General features: G+C 33.1%; 3 protein-coding genes across 4 annotated transcripts in view; 1 reads left to right on the forward strand and 2 right to left on the reverse strand.

The window, feature by feature from the left end:
- Positions 1 to 9541, forward strand: part of LOC126890359 (DENN domain-containing protein 2B-like) — a 378730-nt gene extending 369189 nt beyond the window's left edge. Inside the window, exon 10 of the mRNA XM_050659238.1 lies at positions 9237 to 9541. Within this exon, the coding sequence (XP_050515195.1) occupies positions 9237 to 9440 (204 nt within the window). The 3' untranslated portion in view covers positions 9441 to 9541. The remainder of the gene's footprint in view (positions 1 to 9236) is intronic.
- A 2873-nt stretch (positions 9542 to 12414) lies between these two features.
- Positions 12415 to 14040, reverse strand: LOC126890361 (uncharacterized). The gene is made up of 3 exons (XM_050659239.1): positions 13894 to 14040; positions 13574 to 13794; positions 12415 to 12746 (listed from the first exon to the last, which is right to left on the reverse strand). Exons 2-3 carry the CDS (start codon positions 13670 to 13672, stop codon positions 12522 to 12524), a joined length of 324 nt encoding a protein of 107 aa, XP_050515196.1. The 5' UTR covers positions 13673 to 13794; positions 13894 to 14040; the 3' UTR covers positions 12415 to 12521.
- Positions 14041 to 21056: 7016 nt separating this feature from the next.
- On the reverse strand, positions 21057 to 24278 carry LOC126890362 (52 kDa repressor of the inhibitor of the protein kinase-like). 2 transcript variants are annotated; one of them, XR_007700292.1, is made up of 2 exons: positions 24043 to 24278; positions 21057 to 21290 (listed from the first exon to the last, which is right to left on the reverse strand). XR_007700292.1 is itself a non-coding variant. In XM_050659240.1 (2 exons), the coding sequence occupies exon 1, from the start codon at positions 21847 to 21849 to the stop codon at positions 21436 to 21438; it is 414 nt and encodes a 137-aa protein (XP_050515197.1). In that variant the 5' UTR covers positions 21850 to 21944; the 3' UTR covers positions 21057 to 21290; positions 21390 to 21435. The 2 variants fall into 2 exon arrangements, 1 of the variants encoding a protein (XP_050515197.1); XM_050659240.1 differs by lacking the exon at positions 24043 to 24278 and adding an exon at positions 21390 to 21944.
- Positions 24279 to 24693: the final 415 nt, after the last annotated feature.

The following is a 24693-nucleotide window of genomic DNA, read 5'->3' on the forward strand; positions in this document are numbered from 1 at the left end:
CTTAACCTCAGATTCCTGAGGTTAAAATAGGTCGATTTAAGCTAACTTATCCCAGTACGAAAGTCGATAATACCCGAAATACAGGGTGTCAAAGTGAAACTTTCATTTTATTTATTTTTTAATATTTCCTGACAGGCATGGAATTACAACACGCAATTTGGTAAGTGGGGTTTTTTGGGAAGAGAAACCTAAACTCCCCACCAAATATTATATATTACCCAGAGGACGCCACATACGTCTTTCAGCGCTCATTTAATACGTTCAATTTTGTTTATCCCCCACTCTACATAATTTTGAAATCAAAACTTTTATTCCCTTATTATTTTTACTTAAAAGTGGTATACCACATTCATCTCACTAAATGCAACCGTTTTCGAGATAAACGCATTTTAAATCTACGATGCAAAATTCAATTTTTTGCATTTCACTGTAGTTACTAAAAACCATTTGACATGTCCTTGTCATACTTGGCAGCAAGTGTAGGTACTGTACACTAGGGTGGAACGAAAAAGGTCAAAAAAATAAAAGAAAAGAAAAATTCATGTGGCTATCGTTTAAAAGTTGTGTCAGGTGCTGAAAACAGTTGGTACGAGAGCAGTTTGAAATAAAAAAATATGTTGAGGTTCCATATTGGATTTGAAAAATGAAAAAACAAAAAAATTATTTTTGTCGAAAAGATCAATATGGCTCTGATCAAATTTCAATGATCGTGTTTTACCAACTAAGTGTGACATTTTAAAGTGCTTTCTCTTTATTCAAGTTGACAATAATAATAAAGATCCATCTATCTCCGACGTCTTGAATGCCGTTGCAACGAAAGTAGAACAAATATAAATAAAAGCTTTTATTCCAACATTATCGCATAAGTGCATTCAAGATATGATTAAAAATATTTATATAGAGTATCAAAATCTTAAGCGATAGGTACACAAACACTCAGCAAGCATCTGATTCATAAATGGAAAAGATTTGTCAGTTTCGAAAGGTGTGTAAAAAGTTATTAAATATCGCGGCTTGCAAGCGAAACATGACTGGAACTGTGTGTGTGTGTGTGTGTTGTGTGTACTTGTGATAAAATCAAGAAAGTACCACAAAATGAGCGAATTTTTCTTCAAGATCAACGATCCTGTCGAAAAGTGGCAATTGGACCAGTGGATATTGCAGCATCTGCAGCAATAAGGAAGAAAATGGAAATAACCATGAAGGCAAAGGCATCTTCTCAAAAATATAATACTGACGAAGTTGTTCTTAAAGCATGTACCTTTGATTCCGCTAATCCTTCCATAAGTAGAAGCTTGTCTCGACTCAAATTCTTCTGATGCAGATGATCATGAAGAAGAATTCATTGCTCCTTTGTCAACAGTTACAGTCCAACCATCTACGTCACAAATACTGCGGCACTTCACTTCAATCTCTAGTATGCATATTTCATTGAAATGAGCTACCTCTACGTCATTTAATTCAACAGTTAGATGGACGCACCAGTGGACCACTTGGTTTTTCAGAGTCAATAGGGAAACTTCTGGAACGCTGTGAAGAGAAGGCTGTTGTCGATTTTGTCGCAATAGAAAACAATCTAGGAATATTATTATAAACAACAGACCTTAGTATCGATCAGAAGTACTTGTACCAAATCAGTCAAACAGTTGCTGCGGGAAAATGTCCTAATGATTTGAGCCTTAAAAAACCTGGGAAAATATCACACGCAAGGTGGATGACAGTTGATAATCGGCTGCTTCGATTGTATGTTGGAACTGAATGTCCCAGCCCCAATTAATTATGTTAGTAAGTTTCATCCAAAAAGTGTATGTACCAGTTTGGTTTTATATAAAACTGCATCCTAGCTATTCTGACGTTTCAACACATTTATGGCGAATGATCCATTATTCACGATTTCTACCAGTTGACCAAAGAAAAATTGTCGATGCCGTTATCCAAAGGAATGCTTATTTTGCCCATCCCGAAAATGTATTACTCGGTATGATGAAAGATTAACGAAAACATATACGGGAGCTAGGACTACGCAGAGTGCCGAAAGCTAGAGAAAGTCAGAAAGAAAAAAGATCCGGAGATTCAAAATACCAACATTAAATTTTATTGCTGTAGATGATAATGACTTAATTTCTATTTCTGGATTCAAAGTTACGGCTCCTCCTTTGCTAAAACATATTTCCAATGAAGATGTAAGGGACATGATTGATTCTGGGAATTACAACAACATAGAGGTCTTAAACTGCCCTTGTCATACAAAATCCGTGAAAAGAACTGTTAAGTTAGTAACTGAAGCATCAGCTACTGTTTGTGGACCAGAATCAAGGGATGGCTTTATTAGTTCAAGGTTGCAGTCTAGAAATATTATGCCGTTTTTAACACAAAATCAGACTACCAATCTTAAAATGTATATTGTATCATAAAACAATTATTTAGATTCAAAGAACTGATAAAAATATAAATTTTTTAATTTTTTTTTGTTATTCCCAAAACTTTAAATTTAATATGGAACCTGGAGATAGGGTCCAATACAAAAAAGATTTCTTACAGTTTTATTATACACCAAAACACAACTTTTTCGCACTAGCCCCATAAAAAATAATGACTTCGAATTTTTCGTTCCACCCTACTGTACACCCTACTAAATTATGCTAAACAAACGTTTCTGGCTACTACCAGTGGCGTATAGGGGAAAGTGGATGGTTGAGCCTTCCCAAATTGTACGCCACTGGCGGAATTGTTATTTTAGTACAATTTTTCGATTCTCTGATACTTTCTATGTAAATAATATACTCTTCATTCGTAACGATAAAGTCATTAGTTTTCGAGATATAATATGAAGTTAAAATAAAACGGCGGCAGTTATTTTGATTAACGTATTATGCACCTTCGTTTTAACTTCAAATATCTCGAAAACTAAAGACTTTATCGTTACGAATGAAGAGTATATTATTTACATAGAAAGTATCGGAGAATCGAAAAATTGTATTTCTTACATAATTTAGTAGAGTGTTCAGTACCTACACTTGCTGCCAAGTATGACAAGAATATGTCAAATGGTTTTTGGTAACTACAATGAAATACAAAAAATTTAATTTTGCATCGTAGGTTTAAAATACGTTTATCTCAAAAATGGTTGAGTTTAGCGAGATGAATATAGTATACATTTTTTAAATAAAAATAATAGGGAATAAACGTTGTGTTCTCAAAATCATGTAGGGTGGGGATAAAAAAAATTGAAAGTATTAAATGAGCACTGAAAGAGTTATGTGGCGCCCTCTGGGTAATATATAATTTTTTGGTGAGGAATTTAGGTTTCTCGTCCCAAAAAACCCTCACTTACCAAATTTCGTGTTGTTATTCGTGCCTGTCATGAAATATTCAAAAATAAATAAAATAAAAGTTTAACTTTGACATCCTGTATTCTGGTTATTATCAACTTTCGTACTAATTTCGTACTAAATCGACCTATTTTAAGCTCAGAAATCTAAGGTTAAGCTATGGCCCATTCATTAACAAACACCCTGTATATAACAAACACTTATGACACTCTACGAACTTAATGAAGTCACGCATTTTTCCACGCAGACAGATTTCGACGAAAAGTCGCAGAATTCACTGCGCTTCTGCATACTTTCAATCTTGAAGGTTTGACTAGCAACTCAGGTACATAGCAGCACAGTTGCTGCTGGTTTAACCTTGTACATTCGTTTTAATATCTTGAAGCTGTTGAAACTACTGAGATCATTTGGATAATTTATTTGACCGATTTAATTTGTCTAATATTTCTAACCCTACAATAAGGCTTTTAGTAATTCTGATTACCAGAAAGATTTTTCATTGAGCCGTTCGTAACTTTTCGCCTCAGATGACAGATAACAAGATGACTGCCTCTACAAAACTAGCATTCAAAAACTTCAAAGATGCCGACGAGAGTGTAACTACTGTTTGTTTTTAATACTGTCACTGTGGTACCACTGCAGGGCTTCTATTTTCTAACGTTTTTGTAATTGAGCATTCTACTTCCATTTTGTTCCATATTTTCTGAGTTCGTATTCTATCCTCTCTTGTGATTTATAGACATCTCATAAAGTCCAATTCAACTGTTTTTATTTTATTTCGTATTGTTGTCACTGGTCATACTTCCGCTCCATATAGGGTAATATTCAGCACTATGCTCTGAAAGATGCTTTTTTTTGTTTTCTTTGGTTAGAGTGTTGTTCCATATCACTCCATGAAGCGCTTCCTCAGCTCGTTTCCCCGAAATATTTTTATTTATATATCTTTCATACAAGTAACATTTCTGCTTATCATTGACCCTAAACACTTAAAGTATTACAACTTTTAATAGTCTCTTCTAAACTTAAGTTCAAATCTGCAACTTGTGATCCAATACATAAGTATTAGTGTTGTTGATTATAGTTACTTTCGAGAATTAGTTACAAATCGTTACTTTTACAAATTATTACTTTATATAAAGTAATCATTTGCAGTATTTGTTACTTTGATTATTATGATTAGGTACTTTTGTATTTGAGTACCGGTAATCATATCGAGAATCGTATTTCTCAGTAGGTAGGTATTTTATATAGGTATAGATAAAAATATAGGGTTCTCGCATTCGATCTTTGTTAATGACATACATTACATATTTTACGTATACCATTATTATACCTCCCTCTTTCATCTTCTATCTTTTCCTCACACACTTTCACACCCTTAAAACGCTTCATACCGATAACGATATTCAATAACACTCGATACGATTGGTAGAATAATCAAGTGTACTGGTTGTAGATACAATAGTCGTTACTCGCTCTGATACGACTGGTACGAAGTAATCAGAGTAATCAAAGTACATAGATACAATAGTCGTTACTCGCTCTGATACGATCGGTACGAAGTAACGAAGTAATCAGAGTAATCAAAGTAACGATTTGCCTCTCTGTATAGTAATCATTACTGTCGGTATTCGTAAGTAACGAGTACTTTGTAACGAATAGATACTTTTTCAACATCTCTAATAAATATTCGGTCTTGCACATATTTATCTTGAGTCCTCATTGAGCTCCTACTCTTCCTTTAATTTCCTTATCATATTTATATTCCATGTCGTCCCTGTCTTGTGCAAAAATGACTTGGTCATCACTTGGCGAAAAGTAGTGAATGTACATAATATATTCTCTTCTACTGGTTGCCCGTTGTTAAATTTATACTTTATGAAGAATTTGCCGTAAAACGAAATCAAGAGACTTATTATATTTCAGTTCGTTCAGAGAGCGCCATAAACACCACTACTAGTTTCACTCTCATTAGAGATCATCAGAGAGTGTATGTATATACTTTCTCTGAACTGAAACAAACCAAGCGTCCTAGTACCGAATCACCACAAAATGACTCATATGGATGCCGTAGCGACATATGCCTAAGACAATTCGAAGTTTTATTTCCGGAGAAATAAAACCCCTAATGAGACCTGGTTACGTCTTCGTGGTTTCTATGACTTGCAAACCAAATGAATGCTGAATAAAAGAAGACACGGGTAGGTCTATAATTTGTACCTCACTTCCAGCGTATTCAGCGTGGCAAAATTCCAACGAAAAGTTGGTCTCGATACTCAGTTAGGAGTAAAACTAATATAGAAAAATTCGCCTTAAAAGAATTCTTCTGTATTAGTAAAGTTTTACTCCTAAATGAGTATCGAGACCAAGTTTTCGTTGGAATTTTGCCATGCTGAATAGGCAGAAAGTGAGGTGCAAATATATACCTCCCTATGTCGTATTTTATTCAGCATTCGTTTGGTTTGCGAGTAATAGAATCCACGAAGGCGTAACCGGAAACTTGGTCTCATTAGAGGTTTTATTTCTCCGGAAATAAACCTTCGAATTGTTATACTTTATACTGAAAATTTATCGCATATGCGTATTTATGTTTCTTCTTCTTCTTATTGTGTAGATATGACTGTCTATTTTGACTGACAATGTGTCTCCAGTAAGTTGTCGTTCCATCGTTTTTGTGGTCTTTCCACTGATCCTGTTCCTATGTCCCATAGCATATTATTAGTTGGATTTTTCGAACGGTTTTCATATCTGCTGTTTCTAGCATTCTTTTTGTCTCCTCTGTGTTAGGTCGTGTTTCAGCCGCGTGTGTCATTATTGGCCTGATGACTGTTTTATAAATTCTGCCTTTCACTTCTTTCCCGATATTTTTATTCGACGTATTGTTTCATTCGGACATGTTTTAAATTAGCATGTTAAATTTTCTGGCGGCTATATTAAATTGGTGCAGCATACGTTGTAATTCATATTCACTTTGAGAGATTAGTATGGCATCGCCTGCATAGCAGATTATTTTAAGTTGTTTTTCTCCCGTTTGGTATCCTTTTTTAGTTCTTACTTTTATTTATTATTTCATCCATGATCAGATTGAACAATAGAGGACTCAGGGAATCCCCTGTCTTATTCCATTGCCAGCTTCAGTTGGGTCAGTCAGTTCTTCTACTTTAACTTTTATTGTGTTCTGATATTTTCGATCGTTTTAATTATTACTAGAGGAATCTCTCTTGATAGGCTATTGATTATGTTCAAAATAATAGAGCTAATAGGAACTATAACGCTAACGTGGTTTTATTTTTTCATTTGATCAATGGATCTCTAAATATGAAAAAACCGCGGAGTACCATTTAACGGGGTGCGTTTTTGAGAAAGGGGTGAATTAGTCCCTAGACACAGGGTGCATTAGGGTGAGTGCTATGCGCTTTTAGTACAAACAAATTCACAAACAAATTGTCCCAGGTTAAATTTACTATCGAGGTGTCACCTTTTAGAGTAAAAAATATTTTTTTACAAAAAAATATTCAAAGAAAAGTAAAAAAAATCTCGAAAGAAAGCAATTTTGTTTTTTGACCCATAACTTTTTTCCACAAGGATATAGGTATAGGTATTGCTTCACAGAAAGAAAACTCCGTCCTTTCTCTTTAAAATGACGTTTGGTAGAAGTCTCCAGGATTTAGAGTTTACGAAATATGATTTTTCAAAATTCGCCGCTCACAGAATTTTTGGGTCATTTTCCCCATTATTTCGCAAACATTGTTCTGTAACTTTTTTCTCCTCATTTCTACGTATATGCAATGGTACATTTAGTAGGAAGAGAAGTCAATTACCTTTAAAATGGTCTATTGTGTAAGGTTGTACGACTATTCTTAAACATGTTATGGTTTTTCAAAGTTTTATACTTTTAATGATTTTTGATATTTTTTACGATTATTTTTTAAATTTCTCATTATAACCTTTTTTCTTTTACAGGTATATACATTGTGCAACAAAATAGGAAGCTTATTTTCTTTTCTTTAAAATGGTGTACTGTCAAAAACTCTAGGTCTGTTTTTAAACAAGATGTGCTTTTCAAAATGTGACATATACACATGCAATATGTCCCACTAAGTTGGAACCATATGGAAAACTTTTTTATTATTAACTTTATGAAAAAAATTATTCTTTATACGAGGTTCTGCATAGTCTAAGTCTAAAACATAAAATGTAATCATCAGATATAAAATTCTATCAATAGTATACGAGGTATGTTAAAAATATGAATTTCGCTCAAGAGTAAAGTACCTTTATAATTCACAATATCGAAAAGTGTTATAAAGAAAGGGTATTTGGAATTAAAAATTATGTTATAATATAATTATATTCTTTTAGTTGAAAGAAAAATAAAAAAAAAATTCTCATATTACGGATTATCGTCGAATCTTGAAGATATCTTATACCGACCACATTACTAATGAGGGTGTTTTGCTGAGAATGCAAAAAGAAAAAGAGCTATTAATCAAAATAAAAACAGCCAAAATCGAATATTTCGGTCACATCATGAGGAACAGTGAAAGATATGGACTGCTGCAACTGGTCTTACAGGGAAAAGTAGAGGACCAGGAAGGCGAAGGATTTCATGGCTGAAAAATCTACGTACGTGGTTCAACACAACCACTACAAATCTTTTCAGAGCAGCAGTGTGCAAAGTACAGATTGCCATGATGGTCGCCAACATCCGAAACGGATAGGCACTACAAGAAGAAGATATTACGGATACCCTTAAATATCCTACGGATATCCTGTTTAAAAATAATCGTAGAACTTTTTACAATACACCATTTTAAAGTAAAGAAAATAAGCTTTATTTTTTATTGCACAATGTATATACCTAAATGTACAAGAAAAAAGGTTATAATGAGAAATTTAAAAAATAATCGTAAAAAATATCAAAAATCATTAAAAGTATAAAACTTTAAAAAACCATCACTTGCTTAAAAATAGTCGTAAAACCTTATACAATAGACCATTTTAAAGTTTAAAGGTAGTTGACTTCTATTCCTACTAAATGTACCATTGCATATACCTAGAAATGCGTAGAAAAAAAGTTACAGAACAATGTTTGCGAAATAATGGGGAAAATGGTCCAAAAATGCTGTGAGCGGCGAAATTCGAAAAATCACATTTCGGAAACTGTAAATACTGGAGACTTCTGCCGAACGTCAGAGGAAGGAAGGAGGTTATTTTTCTGTGAAGCAATGCCTATACCTATGTCGTTGTGGAAAAATGTTATGGGTCAAAAAAGAAAATTTCTTTCTTTCGTAATATTTTTGTGCTTTTTTTTTGTATAATTTTGTAATAAAAATTTTTTAATATAAAAAGTGATATTCTGATAGTAAATTTAACCCGGAACAATTTTTCTGTAGACGTGTTTGTACCAAAAGTGCATAGAACTCACCCTAATACACCCTGTGCCTACTAGGGACTAATTCACCCCTTTCTCAAAACGCACCACTTTAAATGGTAGCGCTCCGCGGTTTTTTCACATGTAGAGGTCCATTGACCATATTATTATGAAACAATGAAACCCCATTAACACATTGCGTGCCACGTCGCTCATATATGAGAGACACAGATATTTTGCCAGGGGCCACGTCGCTCATTTTTGATATACACGTACGACTGACTTTTATTGCCGTGGATATCAGTGGCCCCGGAGAGTATTAACCCGATTAAGGCGTGGCACGCAATGTGTTAACGTTGTACTTACTTTCTAAAGTACCTAAATAATCAGTAGCCTATGAGTACAATAAGTGAATAACATCCTTTAATTTGACCCTCTCTAATGAACTTATGTTTATTGATACAAAAATGTACCTAGTGAAATATATGGACACTGTTTTTTTTTTAAATTGTATTCTTTTGTATTTCTAGAAAGAAGAGTTTCTGAAAAATGCAAAATCGAAAGGAATAAGAAGATTTTTAAATATGTTTACAGAGACCTACATGTTTCTTGCCTTTCTTGAGACTGTTGTAAATACTCCTGAGAATCTCATTGGATTTGATAAAAAGATAGAAATGTATGGATCTGAAGATTCTAATGTTATATTGGATAAGCTTCTTGAATGGAATAGGTAGTTTAATACATAATCTATTTTTACAAAATGTTTTATTTTTGTTGTAAATTATTACATGTAAAATATTTTTGATACGATTTTAATAAAATGCAATAAAAAATCTTTTGTAGTTTATTTACGCAATGAGTTAGGTTTGGGTAAATTTACAGAACGTTTAAGCGAAAGTGAAAGAAACTGGAAAAACGAGAGGAAAATTTAAGCACGTGAAAAGACGACTTATTGAAACGTCTTATATGATATAATATCGTCGCCTTAATACTATAACTTGATAACTCGAAATTAGTAGTTCTGAGATAAACGGGTTTAAAGATTTTAAAGATATTTGTGCCTCTACCATGATGTTGGTAAATACGGAATTCACTCTGCAGCTCTAAAATACTGTTGCTTAACTTTTTGGCTACTGATCTATTTAGAAATACGATGCAAATTTGTTTTATTGATATGGAAGATAACATGAAAAAGTAAAGTTATCAACTTTTAGCAGTACCATAATGTTAACATTTGGTAATGTCGCACGTCGTGACAAGTTGCATCTAAGTGAACTTTTTAACAAAACTAATATTTTAAGCATTATTTTGGTGAAAATTATCCCTCCGCCATGGATGTTGCCAGATCTGCTAACAATTCTCGAATTTTTGCATTAACATAAACCGAATCAACAGATAGCAAATACGTGGTAGGCTCAATGGTTTCAGAAAAACACGTGCTATAACTAGGTAACTAAAGTTAGCTAGTTGTATCATTCAGTGTATGTCGCAATCACGATTATTTCGATTTAAAAAAAACTTGATAACTCATCTTGTCAAGTTTTAGCAGTGAATATTAGGGGCATTTGAGTTTTATCAACTTTCATCAATCATAAATAAATATTTAACCCGTTTGGAGCGAGTTATCAAGTTTTTACACAATATGGATACAAATAAAATACATCTTGTAAACTAGTTATCTTAAAAACGTCAATTTTGGAGTTATCAAGTTATAGTAGGTACTAAGGCGACGATAATATAACCCAGTAGAAGTTACTACAGGAAAAAACTGAAACGTTAACTAATAAAGATAATATCGTTCGGAAATATTTTCTTCTATTCTTCTTCTTCCTCTTTATAAGCAGTTCCGCTTGTTCATTGGCGGATTGAAACCTCTATGGAAGGTTGTCACTCTATCTTTTGCACTGTCGTCCGATACTTCTTCTGTCGATTGGTTATTATTTAGTTCTTACCCAGGCAACCAAATAACGTTTACAAAACGTTGTAAAAACGTCATAATTATCACCAAACGACGTCAGTTTATCACGTTTTTTCGACGTCGAAAATCACGTGAATATGTCCCACCATAACTCACGTAATTTTTATCACGTTTTAAATACGTAATATGAAAAACGTAATTTTTACGTCGATTTGTTCCACCATAATTCACGTTTTAAATACGTGATATGAAAAACGTAGTTTTTACGTCGATTTTGCGTCGTTTTTTAGATTTATTTGTCATTTTATGGTTTTAGAAACACACAATAATTGAATGGGTCCGCCGAATAACGTTGTAAGCGCCACATGGTTTGTTTTTGAGAAGTCAAAGAAAAAGTTTTAATATTGTGATAATGGTGAGTTTATACATTTTAAAGGTGAGTAATACAGTATGTATTTTGTATTTAAAAATGTATTACTAACCCTTAAAATGTATAAACTCACCATTATCACAATATTAAAACTGTTTCTTTGACTTCTCAAAAACAAACCATGTGGCGCTTACAACGTTATTCTGTAGACCCATTCAATTATTTGTATGGGCATTGTTCGTATTTAAATTTTTCCATTTAAGTAAAACCAAATGGAAGGCTCGTTAAAATGCATAGAATTACAATATCCTCAATGCAACATAATATATAACGTACATAGAATTTTCACTTTTTATATTATATTTACTGTGTCAAAACTGAAACAGCGTATGTATAAACTAATAATTCATTTATTAACAAATTAAACAATTAAGTCACAATTTAATAACAAACTTCAGTTTAAACCATTTAAGTTATATTTATAATATAAGTTATATTTAAATGAAATTATTTTTTCAAATAATCAGCAGACGTTAAAATGTCTTTACAAATATGTAACGTCCTGTACATTTAAATTTTAAATAGGCTTAGGTAATAAAATTAAAAATAATTGTAAACATATCAGACAAAATTGTAAAATGTATCCATGAATATTATAACACACTGTAAATTTAGATTATAAGTAGGCTTAGATGATTAATATTAATTGTTATTGTAATACCATACAAAAACAAATAGTCTGGCTAATTGGCTAAGCCAAAGCATTATAAAAAAAATAAAAAAAGTTATGTAATATATATAATTATTATATTTATACCACACACTTTAAAGGTACGATTCCGACAACAACTGCAGATAGCAGTTACAGTTGTCACCATGACAGACGTCATTATTTTGCACTATTAATTTGCATAATTATTAGCAACTGACGTTCTGCCGGACAGCAGTTGCAGTCGGAATCAGTCTCGTACAAATAAATAGTGCAAAGTAGTAACGTCCGTAATGCTGACAACTGCAACTGATGTTTGCAGTTGACATCTGCAGTCGTTGTCAGAATCGTACCTTTAGTCAGAAATGAATACATACAAATAAGACCCAATATATTGAATTTCAATGAAAACTATCTGAATGATAAAAAATAGGACAAAACTATAATAGTCTGTGTTCTCACATATATTTTCATACTCTTATAATCCTCAAATTGATTCCAAATAATTATTACATATTTTTGCATACAAAAAGATCTACAGACACCTGAAAAATATATTTTTTGATTAAGGAACTGCAATGACCAAATTAAAATGATAAAAACAATTTACATGTGATATCTGATAATACACACTTAAAAGACTAATACATAAATACTCATGATGAAGAAGTACATTATAATTAAAAATAAATAACCATTTTCATTGCAACAAGAAGCCAAAGCCGTCTTATATTTCAGTTCGTTTAGAGAGTGCAACAAGCACTCTGACCGAACAGTTTCAAAATTCATTAGTTTTTCATCAGAGATTGCATATGTTGTTATCTCCAAACCATGTACATAACTGTAACATATGTACATGCATTGGGTTCTTCGTGTTCTGTCTTGCTGTGGGCATACTCAGCTGCAAATAAGATTGCTGCAATATGGCTGCAAACTTCACTATTACCGGCCATACACATACAATGTGCATTTGCTATGCCATTGGAACTGGCTATCACCCAAGTATCTAGTGGTTTAGCGTTAGCTTTTTGTGAATGCTTCACCTAAAAAAATATTTTATCTTTGTGGGAATGCTTCAACTATAAAAATTTATTTTTATTTGAGTATTTGCGTTATTTACAATGATTGAGAATATTTTAAAATCAGACATTCATATAATATAATTTTAAGACAAACAATCATGACTGTTTATTATTCTCTTTTCTATCATAGCAATTACATGTCGTCGACCGAATCTGTAAACTGCGTAACTCCATTTATCCAAATTTTCAAAAAACTACAAAAATCACAATAAACTATTTCTCTAAATATGCCTAATGTGAATACTACATATCTCCCATTTTAAAAGATAGGATGCTAAAATGGAATATTTTATAGATACACATATCACTAACATTTGTATATTGTTTAATGAGTACAGTCGGAAAAATAAAAGAATACCCATGAACGAACATATAAAACATGCTGTATTTTCCTGTCACCGTGTCATACAAAAAATTGGCCAGCGAAAGTACATGTAATAATTATTGTTACATGTACTTGCACTGGACAATTTCCTTTGTGATACGGTGACAGGAAAATACAGCGTGTTTTATATGTTCGTTCATGGGTATTCTTTTATTTTTCCGACTGTATTTAATATTATTTACCACCAACTTTTTCTTGAAAATATCACTTTCTAAACAGTGAGGTCAGTCGTGTGGTATGAGAAACTGAGAAACTGATTCTTTCATTTTTTTGACTGTATGTCTGGTTTCATACAGATATATAAACGTAAATAAATCTAATATTTAAAACCAATTTATCCAAAAGACACTAATACTGTTATCCATATATTTCTTAATGGTGAATAAATAAAATAAAGGCATACCTTTCCAACAATAATATAGAAATCATTAACAATTTTGTTAACAAAACAAATCCAGTTGTACAGGCTCTTATGTGCCTGAAGGCTTTTGTATGCTTTCATCTGCTGTTTAAAGTAGTGTAACTGTGAGACTCCACCAGATATGTATAAATATCTATAATAGCATTATAATAGTAATTGGTGGAATATCTAAATGTCCAATTATTTTCAGCTTCAATGAATATCTAAAACAATAAAAGAAATAATGTTATTGCTTGCAAAATTCATCATTATTGATAAATATTAGGGAAAAATGAACAGTAAATAAAAATTGTTTCGCCTACCTTTCTCACTTTCTCCAACATCTGGAGGTTCCAATAATAATTTCATTAAATAATCACTTTGCATTGTGGTAAGTTTATTAAGTTCACAAATGACAAACAAAAGTGAAACGATGATACAAAAATACAAACTCAAACACATCGATATAAAATGCTCAAACCCCTCATCTATGACTTTGACGCTTTTGACAAGTAAGCTCCTCCCAATTTCGTGACGTCAGACTTAGGCTGTCTGAAATGAAAACGTGTTTTTAAAGGTATTTTAACGTCATTAATCTTACGTATTTAAAATCACCTACAAAAGATGTTTACACGACGTAATGTTCAAACACGTGTATATATTCAACCAAACACTGACGTTTACTCGACGTTATTGACGTCACTTGGTTGCCTGGGTATTATTTTGACCACATGTGTCTCCCCCATTCTTCTTATGTGATTATTCTATTCACTTTTTCTATTTAGTGTCCATTCATTTATACACTGCGTACGCTACATTGTCTTCTAATGTCTTCACTCCGCTTTCGATCTCTCAGCGTATTTCCTGTAATTCTTCTCAGTACTCTCATCTCTGCCGTTTCTACTAGTCTTTGTGTTGTGGCTGTATCGGGTCTTGTTTCTGATGCATATGTCATTATTGGTCGTACACTGTCTTTATAAATTCTTGACTTAATCTCGGTGTTAAGAAGTCGGTTTCGCCATGTAGTTCTATTAAGGCATCCTGCTAGAAAAAGGCTAGACCTAATTACGACATGACAGCCCTGCAACATCCGGAAGTTAAAAAGCAAGTGGGGGAATATATTAACAACCAGGTTAAACAATTAAAAGAAGAAAATAACATCCAACGAGAAATCAATCAATTCGAAGAAATAATTAAGAAAACTAAAGAAGAGCTGCTAAAGCCAAACAAACAAACAGAAGAAATCTTGGATGACTCCAGAAATCCTTCACTTAGTGGAACGCAAGGTTAATTAAAGGAAATAAAGATGAATATAAAAAGATGCAGGCATGCATTAGAAGAAAAATAAGACAAGTTAAAGAAAGCTGTAGAGAAATGTACCTAAATAGAAAGACTACAAGCCAAGCATGACAATTTTAATGTACACAAAAAGGTAAAAGAAGTAACGGGTACTTTTAAAAAGCGAACACAAATGAAGCTCATAAACACCACTGGAAAATTAATCATTGACATCCAAGAGATGAAGGACAAATGGAGAATATATTTTCAGACACTTTTTCAAGATCAAAGAACGTATTACAGGCATCCATTTTCAGTGAGGATGACGGTTCGGAACATACTTAAATCCGAGGTAGAAGAAGCAATAAAACGGATGAAAAACAGGAAAGCTGTAGGGCCTGATAATATCAAAGTTGAATTTTTAAAACTCTTGGAAGGAATAAACTGGATCACGGCTGTCTTCAATAAAATATACAATACAGGAATCATCCCAGATAAATGGCTAGAATCAGAATTCATAGCGATACCTAAAAACAGGGGGCAAAAAAGTTATCGTGCTATTAGTCACATATGTAGCGTCGCCATTTTGAATGCCCGCCATTCTTGTAAAAAGCAAAATCTGAGATGGTCTCATATCTTAATTTGAACCTTTACATGTGTAGTAATGTGGTCCAAATTATATGCTTCTATCATTAAATGCACAATTCTTATATTATTTAATTTATTTGCACGAATCTGCCGCACTACCCATATAGCACACAACGTCCGATGGACGTCCATATAACGTACATTTAAAGTCCAAACGTCCATGGACCAAAACTGGACGTACTATGTACGTCCATTACGCGACGTCCATTGGACGTTTGATTTCAACGTACATTGGACATCCATTTGTGGTCCATGGAGATTTTACACAAAACGCGACTATATATTATCAGTAATTATATATAGCTTCTTGTTTTAATCAAAGCAGTATTATTAGTAGAATACAAGAAGCTTCTAATAAATGTAGTCACATATTTTTTCATCATCGGATTAAAACACTGAACCACTAAAATTATTTTAATTAAACCTATATAATATTAGATGATGATAAAACGATGGTAAACTTTTTCAGATTAACGGAGCTACATCGCGCATCGGTAATTATAGAACTTACAATAATTAGACACTACCAATTTAAATCTTAAATGTGCATTTTGTAACTTAAATTTCCCGCCAAACTAAATGAGAATCTTCTTGACAACGTTGTCGCTCTTCACGCTATCGGTCGTAAAAGGTAGTATTCGGCAGGTACTTTTAGGGGATTATCGCTGTTAATTTTTGTGGAATACTGAAGGAAGATTTATTTATGATAATTCACAGAATGGCAAACCCGCTTGCAATATACAACCGTACCAAAGAATACATATCTCCCGTCCATGACCGTACTGACTCTAAGTTCTAAGAAATAATGTTTTGAAGGAAACAGAACACTCAGAACAGAACAGAAATAAACCTCTTTTAATGTGCATGCTTTAAGGGCGCCATTATCTGAATTTTGTCTTTATTAAGTACATACAATATATATCCTGTGATATCTTTGTGTTTGCGCTGTTTATCGTGCAAGTGCAGTCGTGCATTAATGAAGTTCCTATAATAAAGTATACATATAATAAAGTTATAATAAAGAGAAATAAAAAAGGTATTTTGTGTAATATTTTAAAGTATAAGTTTAGTATTATAGGAACTATTTCCTATACCTAAAGGCTTGCTATGTATGTATTCAAAAAATTATGGACACTAGATTGCTTTCTGAAAAGTGCCCTACAAAAATGTCCATAAGACGTACATTGAATGTACATCAGATGTACATTGAATGTACAAAAGATGTACACTGAAAGCTTCAACAACGTACACTGTACGTTTGTAGCGGACGTTCTATGGACGTCCAATTTTGTGAACTCTGGACGTTTGTTGGACGTCCATCGGATGTCCATTGTACCTTAGCGGGACGTCCATTGGACGTTCCAATGTACACAGATGTACGTCCATTGGATGTCCATAAAACGTACTTGTGCTATCTGGGTATTACGGGCCTTAGACGACCTAATCGTAATGCGTGAGACTTATTAGACAATCTGAAGGATTTAGAAGACGTTTTTAATCGACTTAAAGCTGCCCAATTTATGTTAAACCCCAAGAAGTGCTTGCTATTTCAAAGTAAAGTCAATTGTAAAGGTCATGCAGTAAGCAAAGGAGTGGCCACCCGTGTTGAGCTGGCCCCCCCCACTTGCAAAAATTAAAAAACAAATAGCCCTGATTTATGAGCTATTTATGAGCTCTCATATTCCGCAAACTAAAAATTTTGAGCTCGTTCCACTGAGCAGGAATTTAATACCCTAGTGGGGGGGGGGCTGAGTCAGCCCCCCCCACTACTTAAAAATAGGAATATTGAATCGGTTTTTGCGGCAGAATTACGAGCTATTTATGAGCTCTTGAAATTATATAGTTTCGATTTTTGAGCTCATCCCCTTCACCCCCAAACAACCCTTTAATTGATTTAACTTAAGAGAAAGATGCTGAGAAAACTTAAAATATATCGTATTGCGGATATAATTCCTATAGCTTATATACTCTAAGAATAAACTATTAAATCAAGGGCATTTCGATTATTGAGCTACAACCCCTTCGCAAGAAAACCACCCTATCTTCCCGGCTTAAGAGAAAGTTGTACTTAAAATGCGTTAAACTAATTATTTGGCGACTACATATCATTTAATAATTTATAAGCTTCCAAATTACGCGCATTTAGATCAGTAAATTGCAATTTATTTTGTATAGTGCAGTCACTGAAGGTAAAAATCAACGATTACCTTCAATTTTGGTAAACCTTCATCGATTTTCACGAAAATTGGTCAGTGGTTAGAGGATACGTCAAGAAACAAAGGTGACATGGTACCACCTTGCGCCTTTACCCTGAGGGTGGATACTGCCCCTTCTCGGGGGTGAAAATTATTTTATAAAAAATAACTGCACAAATCAATAAAAGAACAAATTAAATGCAAAATTTATTATATAAAGTTAATAAAATAAGTCAATACTTTTTAAGTTATTAAAGATCAAAGATTTTAATTACATATTTGTGAAAAAAATGCATGTTTTGAAGAGGTTTTTTGTAAATCACTGAAAAACTGTAAGTTTTTACAAAAAAGTTAATAGTAGTTTAATTCGTATAGCTTATATTCTAAGAATAAACTCTAAAATCACGCGCCTTTCGATTATTGAACTACAACCCCTTCGCAAGAAAACCATCCCATATTCCCGGCTTAAGAGAGGGTTGTACTTAAAATAATTTAAATTAATTATTTGTCGACTATACATTGTTTAATAATTTATGAGCTCGCAAAATATACGCATCTCAATTATTGAATTGCCATTTTCTTTCTATAGTGCAGTCACTGAAGGTAAAAATCAACTATGACCTTCGATTTCGGTAAATCTCCATTCATTTTCACGAAAATTGGTGAGCGGATTTTGATACTATCAACTTTTTCTGGATCTTATTTTTGATGGGTATTTAGTACCTAAGTGTTATAAAATGCATCTTTTTCCCGTTATTTAAGCTTGAACCCTTAGATTTGAACAGTCGCGGAAAAAAATATACATTTAATTACCAATAACTTACTTTAAATTAACATTAAAGGTTTTTCAAGTAAGCAATTTATTATATTTTTTATTAGCTTCAATTTTAGTAATGAAAACTTTTTTGTAAAAACTTACAGTTTTTGAGTCATTTATGAAAAATCGCTCTAAAGCATGCATTTTCTTTCCAAAAATTAAAATATTTGATCTTTAATAACTCAAAAAGTATTGATTTATTTTAATCACATTATATAACAAATTTTGCTTACAATTTGTCCCTCTCTCGATTTGTGGGGTTATTTTTAATAAAGTAATTTTCACTCCCGAGAAGGGGTGACATATACCCCAGGCTAAAACCCCAAGTTGTTATTGTCAATTCGTGAAAATAAATGGAGATTTACCGAAATCGAAGGTAATAGTTGATTTTTACCTTCAGTGACTGCACTATAGAAAGAAAATGGCAATTCAATAATTGAGATGCGTATATTTTGCAAGCTAATAAATTATTAAACGATATGTAGTCGCCAAATAATCAATTTAAATTATTTTAAGAACAACTCTCTCTTAAGCCGGGAAAATGGGGTCGTTTTCTTGCGAAGGGGTTGTAGCTATATAATCGAAAGGTGCGTGATTTAAGAGTTTATTCTTAGAATATAAGCTATACGAATTAAACTACTATTAACTTTTTTGTAATAACTTACAGTTTTTCAGTGATTTACAAAAAACCTCTTCAAAATATGCATTTTTTTCACAAATATGTAATTAAAATCTTTGATCTTTAATAACTTAAAAAGTATTGACTTATTTTATTAACTTTATATAATAAATTTTGCATTTAATTTGTTCTTTTATTGATTTGTGCAGTTATTTTTTATAAAATAATTTTCACCCCCGAGAAGGGGCGGTATCCACCCAGGGTAAAGGCGCAAGGTGGTACCATGTCACCTTTGTTTCTTGACGTATCCTCTAACCACTGACCAATTTTCGTGAAAATCGATGAAGGTTCACCGAACTTGAAGGTAATCGTTGATTTTTACCTTCAGTGACTGCACTATACAAAATAAATTGCAATTTACTTATCTAAATTCGCGTAATTTGGAAGCTTATAAATTATTAAATGATATGTAGTCGCCAAATAATTAGTTTAACGCATTTTAAGTACAACTTTCTCTTAAGCCGGGAAGATAGGGTGGTTTTCTTGCGAAGGGGTTGTAGCTCAATAATCGAAATGCCCTTGATTTAATAGTTTATTCTTAGAGTATATAAGCTATAGGAATTATATCCGCAATACGATATATTTTAAGTTTTCTCAGCATCTTTCTCTTAAGTTAAATCAATTAAAGGGTTGTTTGGGGGTGAAGGGGATGAGCTCAAAAATCGAAACTATATAATTTCAAGAGCTCATAAATAGCTCGTAATTCTGCTGCAAAAACCGATTCAATATTCCTATTTTTAAGTAGTGGGGGGGGGGGGCTGACTCAGCCCCCCCCACTAGGGTATTAAATTCCTGCTCAGTGGAACGAGCTCAAAATTTTTAATTTGCGGAATATGAGAGCTCATAAATAGCTCATAAATCAGGGCTATTTGTTTTTTAATTTTTGCAAGTGGGGGGGGGCCAGCTCAACACGGGTGGAGTGGCCGTGGTTAAGGGAAAAATCGATTCCATTAAGGAATAGCCAGAACCCACACAAACATCAATTGAGAAGTTTTCTGGATCTGTATTTACTATCGGAGGTTATCGTTTTACCAACTTTTTTTGTGACTTTTTGGGAGGGAATTCCCCCATTTTCCTTTGCCGTCTATCCGCCATGTAATTAGTAAACTATTTTAGAGCCTATTAAGTATAGTTCAATTTCATTACTTTTTAAACATTTCGTTTAACTTCTTGGCATTAGCTTTCTGAATCTGAATGAAAATAAAAAAAATTTTTGCTGGACACATTGGACCTTTCGCTGCTTGTCCTTGAGTTTCAGTCTAAACGAACAAAGTAATAAAAAAGAAGAAAAGCGATGACATTTTTCTAACCTAATTTTTATTCAAAAAAAATAAAGCTCATGCACAGTTTTTTTGCTTGTTGTATAAACCTATATACTGTGGCTCATGTAAAAACAATAATTTAAATTTAAACGTTTTTGTACTTTATAGTAAGCAGTTCTAACTTCTAAAATTATAAAGTTATAGATGTATAATCTATGGTTGTGGCACAAAAAATAACAGTTTTTTACAGTTTTAACTAATTCGTTCTCGTTAGCAACTTATTTAAACCCTGCTATGGAACATGATAAATCCAGGTAATTTTATATCAACAATTATAACAGTTATGAAATAATTACAATTTTACAAAACAAGTCTAGCTAGTAGAGTCAGTCAAAAAGAAAAGAAATATACCTACCCATAATATAGAAGGCTCCATGGGAAAAACAGGATAAGCACCAATTTATTTATTTTAGGATTTTACAAAAATATAGTATATCTAACTGGTCCCTACAAAATGTATAAATTCTACATGGAAATAAGCTGTTAACTACCAAGGGCGCCCACAGGATATTTCCTCAGGGGGGGCAAAGGGTATTGAAACAAAAAATACAAGAAAAATTGTTTTGCTGTTTAAAACGCAACACGGTTAGTGTCAGTAAAATGTTACTTAAATAATAATTGAATTCTTCTGGTGTCCATCGCAAATAAATCAATTACTTTCTGCATGAAGTTTTCTTTATTTTCTTTTATTTTTCTTCTGTGTACAGATAACAGGCATAGCCCACTTAGACGATTGTTCGACATCGTATTCCTTATCCAGGTCTTCACACGTTTGAGAGTGCTGTAAAAAAGTATCGAGGTTGTTATATTGTAATGTAAGTTTTAGAAGAACTGAAACACATGGATAAGAATATAACGTAATAAAATTATAGTTAGTTACCTGAATGATCGCTCGATGGTGCAAGTTGTTGGTGGCAGACAAAGAGCTATTTGGATGGCTCAAGAACCTCTATTAAGTTCAGTTTTTCCAAGGCTTTGGCATCTATCTCCGTGTTTTTCCAAAGGTCGAACCACAGAATTGATTGCTCCTTAAAGTTGTCTAACAATTCACAATACGTGCTGTTTATATTGTTAATAGACTTTTCAAAATCTTCCTTAGAAAGATCTTTCATGATTTTAGGGTGCAGATTGAAAATTTCAAATGATGGTTTGTTTCTATCTGAAAACCTATCTTTCAACGATTGAACCAAAGAATCCAAATAAGGCAAGAAAATGGACTTTCTATAGTATTCGTTGATAGTCTGGGTAGAGTGATTTGGTCTGTGAACCTGTCTCGCAGCAACACGAGGACATGTGAGCTCGATTCCAAGCTTGTTTGCTGTTGTTTCAACATTTGCCATAATGTTATCAAACTCTTTTTCTCCATTTTGTCAGTCTGAACTGAATAGCTCAGTAACCTTCTGAATGTGTTTTGATATCTTCAAAATATCTACACTGACACCTTGTAACATTTGCGTAATGATTTCTAACTTGGCAGAGTATTTGGCAATCACATGTAGACATATCACAAATGCTGTATTTGTAACTTCGCAATGAAGCTGGAAAGCTTTCTGCCTTGTGTCACGGTTACCTTCAGTCGATAGAGTCTGAAGTGCTTCAGCGATGCTAACAAACTGCTCACTAAACTTTCGAATTACTTTATATTTTTCGGTCCATCTGGTTTCACATAGTTTTTGAAGAGTTCCCACTATTGCCATTCTTTGGCCATTCTGCCGAAAAAATGTTATAACTTCTTTAACTGTGCCAGTTGTATTCCTGATTTGTGGTATGTCATTTAAATCATTGACTACTAAATTTAGCCGATGACTGGCGCAATGAAAATATAGAGCTTTTGGGTATTTCTCAGTTATTCTTTTATGTACTCCAGTTATTTCCCCAGCCATTGTACTACAACCATCACATCCTTGGCCAACTGCATTTTCCAAGTTCAAGCCCCAATTTGTTAATGTTAAAGTAATAGCATTTGCTATATGTTCAGCATCTAAACTTTTTAATGGGGTGAAACCAAGGAAGTCTTCTCTGATGCAATTTTCACTTTTATCAAAATATCTCACGCCCAAAGAGAGTTGCTATGTACCAGTAATGTCCATTGTTTCGTCTGCTAAAATGGAAAATATTTCATTATCATTGATTTTTGTAACTAACTCGTCTCTTAAAACCGTTGCACATAAATCAATGATCTCATTTTGTGTCCTATGGGAAATGTACATTGCATTTTTCGGCGCATTTTTCAGATGGTCTTCTAAAACAGAATCACCAGCTTCTTTCCTAAAATGTAAAAGGTTATTGAACACAGCATCCTCATTGGTATGACCTCTTAATGGTAAGTCATGTAGTGCACTAAACAAAATTGAAGAAACAATGGATTTTAGTTTCGCTCTGTTCGATTCAATTTGCTTGGCCAAACCATAATTTGCAAGACATTCAACATTTTTCTTTTCATTTTTCATGACAGATATAAAGTTACTTGAGTTTTCAGATGCTTGTCTGTGCCATTCAGAGTTCATATGCGATTTCGCATTTTCATGAAACTTTCTGAAATTGGTGAATGGGCGATTTATAAAGCCGCTTTGATAACTACCATGGGTTACGCGGGGCCTAAACAGTACACACAACTTGCATAGCCCACCTTTAACTTCTTTTGAATAAGCTAACCAGGGGTACGTATTTAACCATTCATGGATAAATGGTCGTTTGCCATCGTCAATATCATACTTGAAATTGTAACATTTATCTGGCTTCCATGGGTTTGTTAACAAAGTAAATTTCAAGCGATCGTTCAAGCTACAAATTTTATTAGTATCAAGGTAGTTCCCAACATCCAAATTTAAACTGTCTTCAACAATCGCAAAATTATCCGATGCGGTGGCCGTTACAACGTTAGTTTCTCTTTGAGAGGCGGATACAGCTGACTCCAAGCTAGATGGCCCTGCTACAGCTAAATCATTTTGACTGCATACTATACTACTGTTTTCGGTACTGTTCGGTATGTCAGATCCATCATCAATTTTCAGCCGCTTGTTTGGCTTGTTAAAGAACTTCCTTATGTCCATTTTTCTACAAATACAGTAGGCTAATTAAATTGATGCATTCAATCAGCTAAGTGTTAGGTGTCAAATAAATTAACGCATTTAACCGGGGAGTAGGCAGATAAATGGACAGAATAAGACCAAATGGATAATTTAGTTGCATTGAAAAATATTTTTAAAACCTTTTAGAGAAGTAAAAAATTCATCTAAGTTAATTAAAATTTGTAGATTAAAATACCTACCTTGCACAGTTGAATATCTCAACTGCGATACAGGAATAACTTATTTTCTTAAAGTAGGAAGGGTACTTATAAAAAATGGTATTACTTCAAGCACAATTTTTGAAATAAATATTGTAATTGTACTTCATAGACGCAAATGATGTTATTTTAATTCATAAAAAAGTAATTTTTACCTTTACACACAATAGATAACTACCTCGTAAAAATAAGCCTATTTTATTTAAGGTCAAGTGAGAAATAAAGTATATTATATAATACTTACACGTTGCACAAAAAACACTTTTAACACGTTAATATAAGTTCTATGAATAACAGTATATAAATTGTGAGCACTACCGTACTACTAGACGTATCAGATCGGCCGTTCAGCCCACCTATTTCATTTCTCAACTGGATAAGCCTAGACCGGACATCATCAGTGCATGCGGCATGCGCACCGAAAACGATGCGGTTCCATCCAAACATATGCGTCTCAGTCAGAAGGGATAAGGGATTGAGAAAAAATAAATTTAAACTGGCATATCTCGTGAGCGATTATGATTAATATGGAATTTATTTTATAATATAAAGTAAGAGAGAGCTAAATATTTTTTACACGCTTTCGCCAAATTCTCAGGGGGGGCGATGGCCCCACCTGGCCCCTCCCTGGGGGCGCCCTTGTTAACTACCACAATTATGCCAATAAAAAATATACGTACAGGGAAAGTACCTTAATAACCACCAATTGACCAGGGAAATAACATACAAGTCTTTTTGATTGTGTCATTTTTATTTGGTGTTGAATTATGTCATTTCTGTATGATCACTATTTACTTTTTACTGTTTGTTTCTTTTACGGGTTTACTGCCAATATCTTCTGAGAATAGGGAACTTGCATAAAATTTTAAATTAATAAAAATGTTATAAATCACAA

Source organism: Diabrotica virgifera, chromosome 8 (assembly GCF_917563875.1).
Source record: "Diabrotica virgifera virgifera chromosome 8, PGI_DIABVI_V3a".
In the NCBI taxonomy this organism is placed as follows: domain Eukaryota; kingdom Metazoa; phylum Arthropoda; class Insecta; order Coleoptera; family Chrysomelidae; genus Diabrotica; species Diabrotica virgifera.

Coding starts and splice junctions, on each gene's coding strand:
- LOC126890361 (XM_050659239.1), bottom strand. CDS start 13,672: ATGAAAGCATACAAAAGCCTTCAGGCACATAAGAGCCTGTACAACTGG. Junction 12,747..13,573: donor TCTATATTATTGTTGGAAAG/GTATGCCTTTAT, acceptor ATATTTTTTTAG/GTGAAGCATTCACAAAAAGC.
- LOC126890362 (XM_050659240.1), bottom strand. CDS start 21,849: ATGGCAAATGTTGAAACAACAGCAAACAAGCTTGGAATCGAGCTCACA.